This window comes from Castor canadensis, chromosome 9 (assembly GCF_047511655.1).
Source record: "Castor canadensis chromosome 9, mCasCan1.hap1v2, whole genome shotgun sequence".
NCBI lineage: Eukaryota > Metazoa > Chordata > Mammalia > Rodentia > Castoridae > Castor > Castor canadensis.
The window spans coordinates 120585347-120603724 of NC_133394.1; the positions used below are offsets into that span (position 1 = coordinate 120585347).

The 18378-nt window shown below is 39.7% G+C and overlaps 1 protein-coding gene across 4 annotated transcripts in view; it reads left to right on the forward strand.

Moving 5' to 3' along the window:
• Positions 1 to 14196: 14196 nt before the first annotated feature.
• Atp8a1 (ATPase phospholipid transporting 8A1) overlaps positions 14197 to 18378 on the forward strand; it is a 215317-nt gene continuing 211135 nt past the window's right edge. For 3 of the 4 annotated variants that reach the window (XM_074042345.1, XM_074042342.1, XM_074042344.1), the window contains exon 1: positions 14198 to 14475. In XM_074042345.1, coding sequence (XP_073898446.1) covers positions 14427 to 14475 — 49 coding nt within the window. In that variant the 5' untranslated portion in view covers positions 14198 to 14426. Of the gene's footprint in view, positions 14476 to 18378 lie in introns of all 4 variants that reach the window. The other variant, XM_074042343.1, reaches the window with a different exon arrangement.

The window sequence follows — 18378 nt, forward strand, 5'->3', positions numbered from 1 at the left end:
CTCTAAACTGAAGAGAACACCCACAGAGTGGGAGAAAATATTTGCCAACTATACATCAGACAAAGGACTGATAACCAGAATATACAGGGAATTTAAAAAACTAAATTCTCCCAAAACTAATGAACCAATAAAGAAATGGGCAGGTGAACTAAACAGAACTTTCTCAAAAGAAGAAATTCAAATGGCCAGAAAACACATGAAAAAATGCTCACCATCTCTAGCAATAAAGGAAATGCAAATTAAAACCACACTAAGATTCCACCTCACCCCTGTTAGAATAGCCATCATCAGCAACACCACCAACAACAGGTGTTGGCGAGGATGCGGGGAAAAAGGAACCCTCTTACACTGTTGGTGGGAATGTAGACTAGTACAACCACTCTGGAAAAAAATTTGGAGGCTACTTAAAAAGCTGGACATCGATCTACCATTTGATCCAGCAATACCACTCTTGGGGATATACCCAAAAGACTGTTACTCCAGAGGCACCTGCACATCCATGTTTATTGCGGCACTATTCACAATAGCCAAGTTATGGAAACAGCCAAGATGCCCCACCACTGACGAATGGATTAAGAAAATGTGGTATCTATACACAATGGAATTTTATGCAGCCATGAAGAAGAACGAAATGTTATCATTCGCTGGTAAATGGATGGAATTGGAGAACATCATTCTGAGTGAGGTTAGCCTGGCTCAAAAGACCAAAAATCGTATGTTCTCCCTCATATGTGGACATTAGATCAAGGGCAAACACAACAAGGGATTGGACTATGAGCACATGATAAAAGCGAGAGCACACAAGGGAGGGGTGAGGATAGGTAAGACACCTAAAAAACTAGCTAGCATTTGTTGCCCTTAATGCAGAGAAACTAAAGCAGATACCTTAAAGCAACTGAGGCCAATAGGAAAAGGGGAACAGGTACTAGAGAAAAGGTTAGATTAAAAAGAATTAACCTAGAAGGTAACACCCACGCACAGGAAATCAATGTGAGTCAATGCCCTGTATAGCTATCCTTATCTCAACCAGCAAAACCCCTTGTTCCTTTCTATTATTGCTTATACTCTCTCTACAACAAAATTAGAGATAAGGGCAAAATAGTTTCTGCTGGGTATTGAGGGGGGGAGCGGGAGGGGGTGGAGTGTGTGGTAAGGGAGGGGGTGGGGGCAGGGGGGAGAAATAAACCAAGCCTTGTATGCACATATGAATAATAAAAGAAAAATGGAAAAAAAAAATGTCATTGTCATGACATCCAAAGGAAGTCCGAGGAACATTTCCAGATTAGAGACTAACAGGGACATGGCCACCAAATCCAACACCAGGTCTGGAGAACATTATTGGGACAAAGATAAAATCTGAATAAGGTCTGTAGATGGGATTATTATATTGGTTTTATAGTCAATTACTGAGTTTAGTTATAGTACTTTGATTATGTAAGGGAAAGATTAACAAACTATATATTGAAGTATTTACAAGTAGGAGGCCTCATGGCATCAACTTATACTGAAAGAGAATCCAGAAAAACAGGGAGAAAAGGAGAAAGCAAATAAAGTAAAATGTTCTTTGTTGGATTCTAGAAACTTTAAGCCTAAAATTACATCAATTTTTTTTTAATTTTAATGGTCAAATTAAGATAAGTGTGACACCCTATAGTGAGAGAAAGGAGCTGATTAGCTTAATACCTTTCCAGGGGTCTCCTTGAGGTACACTCCACTGTATAGACTTACTCCTCCTGTCTTAATGTCCATTCGTTTTTCCCCAAATGCTCAAACATTCTCAGAGCCAACTTCCATTTCTACTTAAGGAAATCCTCTCCTCCTGGAGACCAGTGCAATACATTGGGCTCAGGAATCTGTTATTTCTCAAAGACTGCCTAATTCAGTGTAGAATGAAATAAACTATTAAAAATGGTTTCAGGTGACTCAAGGACTTAAAAATGATAACTAGCCATTGCACCAAACAGGTACATCTCTCTTTTCTATACACACACACACATGATTTTCAGAGATGATACAGAACTGACTCATACTGAGAAGGAGATGGTTCCCTAAAATTTGGATAATCTTCACCCAGTCCCTTCTTCAGGAAAGTGACAGTGCTTTTCATGATTAATGTCCATCTGCTTTCCAAATCACAAGGAGGCACTTGGTGATGGGTAAGAAAAAAATACATCCTTTCAAACAAGCAGAGCTATCTGTTCTTTCTATTCAAATTCTGGTCACAGAAGACCATGAAAAGGGCTTAACATAATATTTTTCTATACTTTAGATAATTATTTTATGTTGGATGTTCCCACATGGGTATAGCAGAAGAGCACTTTCTCTATCCACAAGGACTGGCATGGAGATGGGGCCAGCCAGCACCTGTGGACTGAGGGTTTGGAACTGCCAAGCTCCACCTTACCTGTGAGGCCTTTGTTCAATGTGGGTTCCTCTTCCTGGCTCCACCCCCTTCCTTATCATGGATCCTCTATTCTACCTTCTTTATAATTCTTTTTGCCCTGTGTTTCCATTCCAGGAGCCACCACCCTCATTCACTCTCTCTTGACTATAAGTGAAGATCTTGAACTAAAATAAACCAGTAGGAAAATCATTGGCAGATAAACAGAATCCAAGCAGATGTCATTAAAAGAACTTCATTCATTCCACAGTATCTGTGGGAACTGCTTCCAGGATACTGTCCCTCCACAGATACCAAAATCTGCAGATGCTCAAGCTCCTTACAGAAAATGAGGCAGTAGTTGCATGTAGCCTCATATCCTCTGGTTCTCTTTAAAATCATCTCTAGATTACATATAATACTTAACACAGAGAATAGTGGCAGAAACAAAAGGTCTCTACATACTCATTAAAGATAAATATTTTTTAAAAATATTTCAACCTGTGATCAAACTGTGGATGCAGAATATACAAACATGGTGGGCCAACTGTATACATGTTACTCCTGATAGGAAGAAATATGAAAAGTATAGAATAATACACTAGTTGATACAAATCAAATGTATCCAATTGGGACCTTTTATAGCAGAGATGGGCTTTGACCCATTGGTAGATAAGTATGCAAAAATAATTTCAAGGATTTCTGTAATTAATTCTAAAGCTCAAATGTCCCAGTTAAGATTCATCACTAGTTAATATCTTGCCTCAGCCCACTGAGAGCACAGTCTCCAGAATACTAATCCTAAAATTATTTGAATGGCATAGCTGTTTCCAAGATAATTAGTAGTTTTAAACCTGGATTGTAAGTTCATATGTAATTGAGTAAATCAAACCTGTAGTACCAATATTTTAAAATAATCACTGTATTTAAAAGAATTTGATCTATTACTAAAGTGTACCATCTATATTATTCCAAATTAAAATTATATCAAATATTTTATGTCAAATTCCATCTGAATTCCAAATTCTAAGAAAGACTAAGACTTATTTTTATTAGTTAAATTTATCCTGTAAGGATGGTTGCAGATGGTTGCAGGTCTTAAGAAGAAAAAGAAAATTTATCAACTTCATTAGAGTTATTTAAAATGCTAAAGGGAGTTAAAGTTTATAAGCACAATCAAGAATTAACCAAATACCTCCTTAAAAGTAGCTCTTAAAAAAATGTGCTAGATTTGTGAGTAGAATTGAAGGCTTTGTTCCAAGCCCATGATGCCGTTTGAAGGTGGTGGGACATTTTAAGAGGTGGGGCCTACTGGGAGGTCTGGTCACAGAGGCCATGCCCACAAAAGGGACCCCCTGCCTTTTCCTCTCTCTGCTTCACATTCCAGCTGCCATGAAGAGAACAGTTCTGTTCCATCATGCACTCCCTGCATGTGCCCCATGATGTGTTGCCTTGCCACAGGCCCAAAAAGAAAGGGGGCTGGACTGAGACCTACAAAACTGTGAGCTAAAACAAACCTTCCCTCTTTATAAGTTGACTGCCTCTGGTATTTTGTTATAGTAACAGAAAGCTAATATACCACTCTTAAGAACATAGAAAACTCTCATAGACCAGATAGCTGTAACAGGCTCTCCTTCCATGAATATTTTCCTTCCCAACAGTTTGTACACAGCTGAGCAAACGTTGTTCCTAAAACACCATTATGCAACTTCTCTCTTCAGAAATCTCTAACTCTTTGATAGTTTGTTTTTCTGGTGTAAACAGAAAAAAATGGAAGAGCAGATCTCTCTGTTTTTATTTCATCCATTGCTTTGTAAGTCTCTTATTCTCCCCCAAAATTCTATTTTTTTTTAACCAGGAAGTCACCTTGATACATGACTACCTCAATAAATTAATTTCTGCCTATATATTCTAATTCAATACTATATTCAATTAGCATTAATATACTATTTGTTAAGTCTCACCAGTTAAAAAACCCATTTCATCTAGCTTGTTTTAAGATGAAGCAAACTCATTTTCTTTATATATAAATATTTATTATGACCATGAGGAACTCTGGGATTTTCATAATGCAATCCTCAGAAAGACTTCTGAGACTTACTGGACAGTGTGACAGAGAGTGCTGGCTGCCAACTGCAAATTCACCCCCCTTTTTAAAATCAGCATCAGAACCCCTGATTCCATGTAGACACATTGCTGGCTGAGTAAAAAAAAGAAAAACCTACATCTTCTGTCCCCGTTTTCAGCTAGAGGTAGCCATCTGATAAGCTAATGAAATATGGGTGTTTAATTAGAGTGGATGCATAAAGAAATACCATTCAGTGTGCTGTGGCCCCTTCTTATCCTTATATTTTTATTTTCTTTCCTATTTCCCAACGTAGATGTGATGGCTGGTACACAGAGGCCAGTTAGGACCATGAGGTAGCCTTGAATATGGAAGCTATGTGTTAAAATCACAGAACAGAAAGGAAGACCCTGGATCTCTGATGACCTCTTATTTTACATGCATAAGAAATAAATAACAGTTTATTTAAACCACTGTTATTTTGGGGATTCCCCGTTATGGTACAGTTGAACAACATTATCCTAAATGGCATGAGAGGAACATTGCTAACATTTTAACAAATATTACTAACAAGCATTCTTGCAACAAGTCTCTTGAAACCAATAAATAGAATACTGCTTTTAAATTACATATCCAACATTTATGTCATTTGTCATAAAATGGTTAATTACATAAACTCATGTTATTGGACTATATAAAGAAAGTTGTTATTATGTGCTGGACATGGTGCTATATGCCTGTAATCCCCCCTGCCTGGGAGGCAGAGACAGAAGCATCACAAGATCAAGGCAAGACCCTGTTTCAAAGCCAAAATAGAAAAGAAAGTGCTGGGGAAGGGGGTAGCTCAGTGGTAGAGCACTTGCCCAGCATATTCAAAGTCCTGGATTTCATTTATAGCATTGCAAAAGAAAGAAGGAGGAAGGGAGGGAGGGAAATTTGAGAGAGAGAAAGGCATTGAAGAAAATTCTACTAGGACCCAACATCATTTAATTTTATATCACAGAGGAGGAAAAGATGTTGATATACTAAATGAAAAACAATGACAGCTAAAATGTATATTACACATTGAAGTACACCATCTCCTATACTCCTCAGAATATTATTAACATCATAATTATCCTCAGTTTATAAATGAGGAATCTAAGGCACAGAGAAATTGGTAATGTGCCCAAATTGATACAGCTGGAAAATGGTAAAACCTGGATCAGAATCAGGAAATTTGATTGTGCAGCCTATATAATATCCCAGGAGGCAAATCTGATGTTCAGAAAGGTTTTTAGTGATATTGCTGAGATGAAACAACTAAAACGTGCCAGAGCTTAGATGTGAACCTAGTTCTTCTGAATCCAGGGTTTTTTTGGTTTTGTTTTTGTTTTTTCATTAAGTCAGGGTTGATAGCAATCAACTTTTTAGGTTAATTATCCATTTCTTTAGACTACTGAGACCTCTAATAGCATTAAAAAATGAATAAAACACTTCTAATTATTAAGCATATGCTCAAATATAATGGACATTAATCATTGTTCAAAGGAAGCAACCGCAGTAATCTACCCTCTTTAATTGTCAGAATTTCTCATTCGATAGGAATTTATACTACATCTCAAAATTCAAATGTAACTGTGTCTATATCTAGATTTATAATTACAGAGGGACAACTATCTGCCTTTTTAATAGATGAACAGATCTTTGTCCTTTATTGTCCAACTCTCAGAAGTATTACTAAAAATCCACAATTACATTTAAGCTTAATCTTTTATCACCATTTCTTCTAATAACTGAATGTCTTATCAGACATTCAGAGATTAGAGGCTTCCTAACCTCTAATCCATGTTTCACATTCTGATACCATCACAAGAATTTTCTTAAAACACAATTTCATCCTCTGTGGCAGAGCCTGAAATGACATCCTTTCACGTTGTACATTCATTCACTTCTGTCCCCACTGTTGGTTTACATGGTCTCCCAGAATTTGGCTCCTCTGTACTTATTCAATTATCTTCCTATGGTGCTGTGATGGAACCCAGTGCTCTACCACTGAGCCACACCTCTTACTCCTCAAATTTCTTTCTTAGTGTTTTCTGACCTATAGGTCTCCTTTTGCCTCCTCTGCAGTGATTTTAAGATCAAAAACAAATCAGAAGAAGCCAAAGGGGTCCCAGGTCAGGTGTAGAATTAAACCAATGGTGTGGAGAAACTGAGAAGCTTTGTGGGCAGAGATTGCAACCGCTTCAATTCAAGGCTGTATGATTTCTGAAGACCCGAAGTCAGGCTGGGGTCTGAATCCATGGATTCAGGAACAGAAGGAAAGAATTTCAATTTAACTGGTAAGTTTTCATGAGTTCAAACTAGGTATAAGTCAGACAGGAGGGCATAGGCAGGGAAAAAGTGCTGATCTTTGCAGTGGGCTACAGACAGGCAGAAGTACACAAGAAGACTGCCTCTGTTCCCACACCTGGCACCAGCTCCCTGTGCAATCACCAACAATGCCTCCAGTTTCCACAAACTTCCCTTTAAAATGTTTGCCTTCCCTCTGGCTTCTTTTCTTTGAGGGCAAATACTCACATGTAATCCTGGATTATGTATTGACTCTCCATTTGGTAAATTTCCTTGGAGTTCAAAGTTGGCAAGAATTTACAGTGATAAATGATCCCTCTTTTCAGCAAATGTTCTTTTTGAGATTTCTTGGGGTTAGAGGGAAATAAACAACATTATAATTTTCCAATAAATCTACTAAACATTGCAATGAATTATGAACCTCTGAGCAGAGAGATATATCATCTGAGAGTCCCAAACACAACTGGCAAATATTTCATATTTGAAAGTCATGATTTATTTCAATAAATCAGGAAAGCAATTTATTGAAGTCTGGCATTCTTTCTAAAGTAAAAGTCATGGAATTATAAAATTAAATTTGACAATTGTGTTTGTCTCATTTATTGCTATGCTTCATTTTTAATCAAAATTATTAGGATTTTTTTTCCCTTCTCAATACTTTTAAACCTTATTATTGCCACTTTCCTTTCCTGAAATAGACCTAAGTGACATGGCAAGAAAAGAAGTAAGATTTCCATAAGTTCTTTTCACTTCCAGTATTGTCTTTCTGGTCAACAGCAAGAAAATAAATTACAATCATATTTCTTTTCATTGCTGGTACCCTTTCCATATATCAAACATATCAGTCATTTTAAGACAAAAGGCATAACATGCAATAGAAACAAAATGTTTCGTGCACATTTTCAGATATAATATAAAAAGCCCATTGTAGTATTAGTACAGGGTCTCTAGAGAAACAGAACTAAGAGAATAAATGTGTATATGAAATTATAAAGGGGCTTTGTTAGATTGGCTTACATGATCAGAGGTTGAATAGACCCATGATGACCGCCTGTATGCTGGAGAGCCAGAGAACTCAGTAGCCACCCAGTCCAAGAAGCTGGAAGCCTTAGAACAAGAAGGACCAGTGATGCACCCCCAGTCCAAGGCTAAAGCCTGGAAACTCCCTGACAAGTCAATGATGTGAATTAACATTGGAAGGCTAAAGAAGCTGGAATCATGTCTACAGGCAATGGCAGCTGAAATGAATGCAACTGATCAGGAAGACTTGAGTTTTCACACACTGACTGGCTGGCTTCCTCCTTCTATGGTGCTACCCATATTCAAGGTAGGTCTTCCCTCCTCGGTTGCTGTCCCACAAGCCAATCATCTCCAGGAACTACTTACAGACACAGCCAGAAGAGTGCTTTGGTAATCTCCTAGGAACCTTTCAATCCAATCAAGTTGGTAAATCAAAATTTACCATCACATCATATTAGCAACTTTGCAGTGTTCCAGATATAAGTGGGAAAGCTCAGAAATATTTGGGGATATAATCAACACATACTGATATAGACTACCTTTCCTACAAAGTATGAAATGTACTTGTGATTTTGTATTTACTTATGTAATTATTTGGTTGATATCTATCATCCCGATGTGATGTAAGTTCTGTAAGGATCTGTGTCCTGTCTGCTTCAGCTGACCAATACTTAACTCAGTATCCAGAGCATGGTAGGCACGCAATAAATTGCATTAAATTTATGAAGAAAAAGCATCTCCAGAGACATGAAAGAACCATACACTGAGGCAAGAGGGAACTTTTGGAAGCAATGGATACATTTGTTACCTTGAATGTGGCAATGTCTTTGCAAGTAAATGCATAAATCAGACTTAACAAATTCTACATTTTAAACAAATTAAGTTTATTGTGCATCAATTATATCTCAATAAAACCACTCTTTAAGATGCCAAAATCCATGGCAATTCTATGCTAATTGCATTAGCACAAGTTCATCAACTACTTTGCAACAATATTTTACAGAGAAACCAACATTACTGGAATATTGTTTGGTAACTTTTGAAAAAGGAGTGGGACTTTGAATTAAGTAGTAATTTTTCACCTCTTGGCTCTGGCACACAGAACGCTTTTAAAGTTAAAAAAAAAAAAAGTCATGCTAGGACTGTGGATTGTAGCTCAAGCAATAGAGCACTTGCCTAGTAAGTGCAAGGCCCTGAGTTCAAGCCCCAGTATTGAAATAATAATCATGCAATTTAATCAATCTTGTATAACCAATTTGAAATAATGCTGTTGGACTTAAGATCTCAACATTACATATTAGGATAGAGTACACTGCTTTTCTTTGAATGTGCACTTACTTTTTGAATAGAATACTCAACACATTTCCCAAAAAGATAGTATGTGAATTGAATGCTATTTGAAATATACTGGAGGTACTTACTGTTTTAAAATCCCTACCAAGAGTTCTTTCATATAATAAAGAAATCTATATTTTAAAAGTAGTTTCATTTAGACAAAAGCAGAATATTTTAATTATAGAGAAGAAAAAAGTATTGTACTTTTTCTTGGAAATTCTCAGTGTATGAAAAAAGAATAACATTCAGAAATATTAGGGTGAATTAAAACCTTATGAATGTTTAAACAGAAAATGGTGATACGTGCATAAGAGATGAATCATATGCACAAGAGAAAAGTATTGATTTTATCATTATGAGTAATGAGTGACTGAATTATTCAGTGACCGCAGATTTCGAGCTTTTGGTTGAAATCAGTTTGTATTTAAAGTCTGATCACTTAATTTTGACATACTTTTTACAAGATTTTCCTGTCTTTTTCCTGTCTTTGTAGATTTGCCTAGTTTGGACATGTCATGTAAGTGGCGATCCTTTGGGTCTGTCTTCTTTCATTTAGCATAATGTTTTCAAAGTTATCCATGTGTAGTATGTGTTACTATTTCATTCCTTCTTGTAGAATGCTGCTCCATCAAATGGATATACAACATTCTATCAACCGGTTGGTGAACAGTTTGGGTTGTTTCCCATTTGGGCTATTACAAATAAAGTTGCTCTGAATATTTGTGCACAAACTTCTGTGTGAACCTCTGATTTTTATTTCCTTTAGGTACATACCCAAGAGTGTAACTGCTAGATTACATAACTTCATGTTTAACCATTTAAACAATGGCCAGACTATTTTCCAAAGCAACTGCACCATTTACATTCATACCAGCAGTATATGAATGTTCTAACATCTCCACATCCTCTCCAGCACTTAGCACAATCTGTTTTTCTGACAATAGCCATTCTAGTGGAGGGTAAATCTCATGATTTTCATTTTCATTTCTCTGATCGATAATGATGTTGAGCATCTTCCCATGAGTTTATTTTGCATTTGCATATCTTTGGAGAAGAAATGACTATACAGATCCTTTGCCCATTTTAAAATTAAGCTATTTGTCTTTTTATTTTTGAGTCATAATAGTTCTTTCTATATTCCAGGTGCAAGTTGCTTATCAGATACTTGATTTACAAAAATTCGTTTTTTCTTTTTTTTACTTTCTTTTCTGTTTTGTTTTTTTACTTTCTTGATGTCCTTTGAAGCATAAAAGTTTTAACTCCGATGATGTCTAGTGTATCTGTGTTTTCTCTTTGTTGTTTGTGCTTTGATGTTACATGTAAGAAACCATTAGAGAAGTCCAAAAAGAGCAGACTTTTTCTTTTAAGAGTTTTGTAGTTAATGTAACTTTTACATTTGGGACTTGGAATCATTTTACACTGATTTTGGTATACAATATGAGGCAGTAGTCCGGCTTCTTTATATCATTTGTTATAAAGATAATTCTTTCTCCTAGTTAATTGTCTAGGCATGAAAACTTAATTTCTAATCTGCTTAGCCCTAGTACTGTTGTTCCCTTGGTCTTTTTGCTGTATTTTTTCCTTGGTGATGTTGACTACTATCATAGTCTGTGATCTATGGCTATAAATACAATATCTGAGACCGGGCAATTAAAGGACAGAGATTTTTTTCTTATATTTCTTGGGTTCTGGGGAATTCAATATCAAGGTGCTGGCATTGGTGAGGGCCATCTTGCTGTGTTGTCCGATGGAAGAAGGTGGACAGGTAAAAGAGCAGGAAAGAACAAGAGAACAAGAGGGAACTGAATCCAATTTGTTAACAAGCCTGCTCCAATCATAATATGCCATTAATCCACTGGTGAGGGCAGGGCTCTCATCAGCTAATCAGTTCTTAGTAAGCCTTACCTCCCAATACTGTTGCATTGAGAATTAAGTTTCCAACACATGAACTTGGGAAGCATATTGAAGCCATAGAAGCTTTCATTCACCTGACTCTCAGTGCTTAAAGTCACCTCTTGCTCACCTGATAGTTAAACCTAAGTCCTTGGGCCAATCACGGTGAAGTCCACACCCTGCTACAACAGTAGAACAGAATGGGTATGTTCACATCCCTTTTATTTTCTCCAATTAGTCAATAACACAAACCATCCTAATTCAAAAGGAAAGCTCAGGACATATCTGTCCATTAATTCCTACATGATACAGTTACTGGGAATGTGATCTTGCCATCTAATAACTATCTTAGAGCACAGTTTAGTTGGTAGTTGAAGAAATTTTGTGGGAGAATTCAAGGAAATTAGTAGAAGTAGACATATTGAGATGTTTAACACCATTTGTTTAAAAGACTCATTAGGATGGAAAGGAAGTTTCCTTAGTAAAACATTTAAGACTCAAATCTGACACCTTTAGTCTCCATCCATAGATTCTCAATGAGAAGCTTTATCGTAGTCAAAGCAGCCTTTTAGTTTCTTCCATAACTCCAATTACCTCAAATATTTTTAAGTAATTATTATTTGACTAGTATATGCCAAGCATTCTTATCTGGAAATAGGTGTCTTTTCATTTCTATAGTCTTAACCTCTACTTCAAGATACAGTTCATTCCAGACCTTGGAATCACCCCTTCTCTCAAAGTCTGAATTTGTTGCTGCTCAGGTGCCAGCCACCTTGTTGCATTGCTGGCTAGCTTTCACTAAGTGCTCTGATAACCTAGTACTCTGGCCTGGCTCCTTACACATATTGTACATGCAGTGTATATTTTGTGGGTGAAGATAAAAAGTGTTCTTGGAGATACTGTCCTTGACTAACCTACTTCCTTCTAAGTCCATCAGCAGTATAGTCATAGGACCTGAATGTTTTAAAATGATCTTGCCGACATCTGAATTCTACTGCAGATTCTGTTGACAAGGTCATGTTGCTGGAACCAGAGTTCCATGCCAGAAGCTGGCACACTGCATTTCTCACACAATGGAAGGTGAGAAGATCCGAGAGGTCTAGAATCAAGCAGATGCTCGTTACTGTGATACTCAACTTCAGTCGAGGTTCTGAACCAATAAAAATGTGTACAATTTCCAGCAATCAGGAAGGAGTGCTTTTTCAGAAAAGAGGGAGTCAGAATAATCTTGCTGATATGGATAAAGTGATAGCATAGTCTGGAGAAGAACTCTATCAGGCAATCTTCTTCTCTGTGTGAAAAACTATTTTGATTTCCTTTATGACATAGGTTATCTACGTTGTCAACTTTGCTGATGTATTGTTAAGGGAAACACATGTAAACCAGGTAGCCTCTGGAACTTCCCTCAGATAAATATTTGTAAGTAAGCAGAATCAAACCTTACTTGAGGGCTCACGAAGAATAAGAAAGGTGATTACTAAAAAAGCAAGTACTATCATGCTGCTATCCCCTGACTTTGAATAAAAACTGACTCTGGCTTTGTACAAAATTAAACCTACATTTTCTCCAGTTTCTGTTTACTAGAAACAGATTTAAATTTTTTTCTTTGCTGTACTTAGCCATTTAACTTGTTTCAGACTCATGTTCATCAAGCCAGAAGAAGCCTGCTTTATGCCAGGAGATCCTGAGACTTGGAAGAAAAAAAAAAAGACCAGTGATGACAATCTTGATAATGCTGTCATTTTTTACTTGACCATACTTTTAAATCATTGTTATCACTGAAATGAACATATTTATCGTTGAGTCTAGCTCTAACCTGAGATATTCCATGAACACTGGGAATACATTTTCTTTGTTCTAATCCCAGCCTCTGAATGAGAGCCAAGAAGAGTGGGCTCCTCATAAGTATGCATTGATGGCCTGAGTGGGTATTAATGCAGGGCAGTGCTCTGATTAGCAAACACTACCTGCAGGAAGCAGAGGAAACACCACAAATGGAGATAAGATGCTATTAGCAGACTTTAGTTCTTTTTTTTTTCCTGAGGCTTGAGTTATAATCACTTCTCTCTCTCTCTAGGGCCAAACCTCTCCATGTCTTTCCCTTCAGGATCTGAAAGGAACACAAATAAAAGGCCTCCATGTGAAGTTCTCTTCCACTGGGTGCCCAAAGGAAGCTCACAAGAGGAGGGGAGAAACTAATTGTTTGTAATCTAATTTATTACTTGCTTGCCAGTTTAACAACTCATCTACACAAAAGCTTGAAGGCAAAATCAGGAACAAATAAAAAAGACTGTACTTGTTCTGAGACTTATTAGCATAGATCTACTTATACAAAATAAAAGAGAATGAAGTGACGGTTTCTAGGATATGGGACGTAAGTTTAATATTTTCATGGATTTTCTGCTAAAATCCTACTCCCCTTTTAGGATAAAACCATTGCACCCAACTTTCTGCAGATCTGATGAAAAGCAAAACTCAAAAGTCCTTTGTGAACCCCGTGCGGCAACAGTTAGGTGATTTCATTGCAATTTCAGAACCTCATCAGGCTTCAGAGGATGTCCTAGTGGGATGCACCTGCCCATAGGCAGGAAGGCAGGCCCAGAGAGCAGCAAGCCCCATGGGCGGAAGAGGATCACCTCCTAAACCGCTGGTCACAGAGCCTGTTGCTAGTGGGTGTCACGAGTGGGCAAGGTGCTGCTGGAGCTGCGAGTCTGGCTTCAGAGGCTGGAATTCCATCCAGGAGGCAAACACAGAGCCCTTTACCCTTCTCAGGCTCTAATCCCTTGTCCCTCGCCGGCCACCCCTCTCCAGAGGACGGGAGGCTCCACTGTAATTAAAGGGTAGGGGTTGGTGAGAGAGGATGCCGAGCATGCAGCAGCCGGGGGACCCTTAGCGCTCGGATGCAAACTTGGCAAAGGATGTAGGAACCTTCAGCAGGGCCAAGAGCAGAGGACACTGCGGGGTGGAGTGATGGGGCTGTGGGGCTGAGGAGGAAGGAACTGATCCTCCGCCTCAGGAGTGGTACGATCTGAAGTGGGCGTGGCGAAGGAGGCTCCCCGCGGCTTCTCCCCGCCCCTCTCCCGCCCGCGAGCCCGGCGGCCGCAGGAGCAAGTGAGCGCGCGCCCCCGACCCTCCCCGCCGGCGCCGGCGCCCGGCTCCGCCCCTCCGAGCCGCCCCCTCGGAGGCTGCAGGAGAGAGCTCGCCCAGCTCTGCGGACGGACGTCGCCACCTTCGCCACAGTCGCCTCTTTCTCCCGCTGCCGGCGTGCGGGGGCCGTTCCCGGCGGCAACGCTGGCCTGGGTGGGCGGCGGGGCCCGTGGGGCAGCTGAGCACTGAGCGCGGCGCAGCGACAGGTGCAGAGTCCCCGGCTGAGACCCACCTGCGGCCGCCACAGCCGTGATGCCCACCATGCGGAGGACAGTGTCGGAGATCCGGTCTCGAGCTGAGGGTGAGTGACCACTGCAGCCCGGGGCTGTGAGTGGGGCCACTCGGAGGGCCAGCCTGGGATCGACGGCGTGTGTGCTCGTGCGTGTGCTTGTTTATCCGGGAAGAGACGCCAGCCAGTCGCGTCTGGCCCCTAGTAGACCCTGTCTCTACCCTACGCTGCCTTCACCGCACACCCTTTCCAGGCTCCAGAACCCTCAAATTGGTGCTCTGGGCGGGAGTCACAAGGTTTGCTTTACCCCGCAGTGTAAAGGACCATTCGGTCCTTGTCACCGAGCCCACTCGCTCTGCTCACCTCTCCCCTCACTAGCGCACAATCCCCCGGTTCGCCTCCAGCTTCCCCACCGCCTCCGCCTCCAGCGCCCACCTTTTGGCATCCTCCGCACCACAGCTCCGGGAGAAGGGGGTTTGCCTTTCCCAGGCTGCAAGCTCCTTTGATCCTTAGTTGCTTGCCTCTCTGGGCGCCTGGAGCCTGAAGTGGGGTTGGGTGCTCAGTAGCTACCATGCCGTAAAGCCTTTGCAATTCTGCCTTGGCTCCCTCCGGTCTGAGGTTTCATTTTTGCTTTTTCTTTTGCCTGAAACCTGCACTTTAGCCAGTTGAGCTGACTTGAGCGAGGTGGAAGCTGATTTCTTAGCTCCACCCAGGGCCAGCTGTTGAATGGCTACACTTGTAGGTACTGAGCAACAGATGCCCCAGGATATAAGTAAGGAAGCTTTTGGAGGGCCTAAGTATTCTTCATCCTGGCTGGGAAGTCCTCAATATCCTTTGTGGTGTGTGACAGATACTCTGTAAATATCTCTTGATTTTGTTTAGGACAAAGCCAAGACTGTATATAGTTCTGTTTTGTTTTTCACTCCTATAAACCTGTCCTTGAATGCTGCAAAGGGTGGGATAACATGTTTTTGAGAACTAGACAATCTTTGTCATCATCACTGGTTCTCTCCCTTCCTCCCTACCCACAACCTTTAAATGGGGTTAATTTAAAAAGAAGGAGAATAAGATTCCAAGGGTTTAAGACAAGCCATTTTAGTTTTCTCTGCAGTGCATGTCTTCATGTAAAAAATAGGGTTACTGGGATCTAAGATTAGGATTTTCTGATTCTTCTAACATGAAAACGTTAGAAGAAACTGCTTTGGGGGAAAGGCCACACGAGTCAAAACTGACTTGTGTCATACATAGAAATTTAGTACATACTTACTGTCATTGCAAAATACCCCCCCAAAAAACCTTATATGGGAATTACAGTGTATTATTAAAATATACACAGTAATATATTCACTTTGACATTTCTAAGTCACGAGAATGAATTTTGTTAATCACCATTTGAACATAGAAGCAATGAAAATGGTTGGTGTTGAAAATGCAATGGTAATAGTATTTTCAAGTAGTAACAATTGACGGATTATATATTATGGGAAATGGGGACAAGAGAAAAATCCAAAAGCAATGTAAAACCTGTGACAGCTGAGAGGATTTTGTTATTATTGAAAGGTTTACATATTGTTTTTGATTGGTATATGTATTTTTTCAGAGAGAGGTAATCTTTCATGAAGATTACCTTATGGGATCTTACAACACTCCTGGCATTTGGTGAAGGTGGAGTTCCATCTGATAGTTGAGGAAACTGTGGCCCTCATTGGTTTAGTAACATGCCCAAGGTCAAGTAGCTAGTTCAGTGACACACTTGGATTCAAAGCTCTGGGAATGCAAGAGTTGCTCCTTATTAATCTTTGTATTTCCTGTGTATCCAGCACAGTATCAGGGGCATGGTAGTGCTTGGTAAATGACCCTTCCATCCCATGTTGGTTGATTGCGGTTTATTATGTGCTAAGAGTTATGAGCACATAACTCATAAGAATGAGATGAAAACAAAATAACTCCGTGGGCCGGCCATGAGGCTCATTGCCTGCTCTTCCCAAATGTTTCTTTCCTAAGGAATAGTCTCCTTTGACAGGTCCTGTTCTTAGAGGTCCTTATTCTGAACTGCAGTCCCCTTGGCCTTGGCAGATTGGATCTGGGTGGGCTTCTGACCCAAGGTCCATAGGTGACTCACACTTGTAACCTTGTGGTTTGGCTAAAATGATTCTCTATGCTGTCAGATCTCTCCTGGGAAACACTAAGATTAGATTTAGAGTGAAAATCAAAGCACAAAGGGGTGGAGGTGAATGGGGTGGTATGGGAGAGAATGAATGGCTGTAATAGGTCATGCAAATACTGTTGATGTGAGGAAGCAGAAATATGAGTAGAGAATGGAGGGATCGGTCAACAAAGATGCTTGAGAGAGGGTGGACAGACCTGGGGCTTCCCAAGTTTTCTAGTTTTATATTTCCAGTTCCCAAACAAATGTTAAAATAAGGTCTTTTGTCCCCCACCCCCAGCTCTTGAAGGGACTAGAATGGATTTCTGTTCTTTGAATCATGATTGGCCAGATGCATGAATGTCTTGCAATGGTTGTAAGTTGTTTACAACCAAGTTGGAGAGAGAGAACTTAAATGAAATAGGGAATAGTCTCTAAAGGGATGTTGTAAACTGAACATCATGCTTGCTGTGGGTGGCACAGATCCTGTACATATGCACTTATGCCTGAGCCAGTAAAAAGCTCATCGAGGTACATCATGAGCCTTAGTGTGTTGCTTTTCAAACTTTTAAGGATGCATAGGAATCACCTGGGGATCTTGCAAAATACAGATTTTGATTCATGAGGCCCCAAGTAAGACTGAATTTGGTACATTTCTGACAAGGTCACAGGTAATGCTGGATGTTGCTGGCCTGCCCTTACATCTTTACAGGATATTGCCATATTCAGTAGCTGTAAGAGTGTTGAAGATAAACACTAATGAGATGAAAGTGAACCTGGCTTACATCAGAGTTCTTAAGGAAGTTTGCTAAAAGCAGAAGGAAACCTGGGAGGAGTAGTATCTAAGTTTGGACAGGTAGAGTACTGCTAAATTACAGAGCATTTTTAATATATCAAGATGAATCATTTAGATATAGAGTTGAATATTTGAAAAGGTCCTTAGAGTTCATCTAATTTATTTGAGCATGACATCAGTATGATTAACTGACAGGGCCAGTTTGAAGCCAAATCATTCTAAAGAAGCGACACCTACCTTTTTTAAGTTAAAAGAACTATCTTAGATAAGAAGTGTGTTAGTTTGGAGGGTCAGGCATTGTAGATGGTTAGTACTGGACTGGAGCAGTGAGAATGGAAGGGAAGAATAAGAATTGTCATCATAAACTACATCATTAACTCATTCATCAGATATCTGTCGAATTCCTGTGGTCCAGGTGCTTGGGATACATCAGTGAACAGAAAAGAAGCCCTGCCCTGCAGGTGCTTACATTCTACTGAGGCAGAAGACGGCAAAATAGCATGTAAATAAATGATAGACTTGGTTATTCGGTAAATGCTATCGAGAGAACAAAGAGAAGGTATTGTATGGAAGGTTGGTGGATGAATTTCACTTTTAAGGCGATTGGGTAGGCTAGTTTTCATTGAAAAGTTGACATGAAGAAGATGAAGGAGTTAGTCTGGTGGGTCTTGGGGAAGGGTGTTCTAGGCAACCAGAGCAGAGGCTTCAAGGCAGGAGAGCCTGGAGTGTTAAAGGAACAAGGAGGGTGAGAATCATAGGAAATAAGGCTCTGTACTGAGTACAAGGCCGGAGACAGGTTTTTTTAAAGAGGTAATCCTCAAGCAATAATTTTGAATTTCAATGTTTATAAGATCCCAATTCATTAAAGCTTATTAAACATGCAGTTTCCTGGGCTGGCTTATGAAGAGTCTATTGAGCAGATCTGAGGTGGGCCTCAGGACCTATATTCCTAATGAGCTTCCCAGGATATTCCAGTGTTGGTGAAACACATTTTGAGGAACTCTTCTTTACTGTCTTGAACCGACTGGTTGAG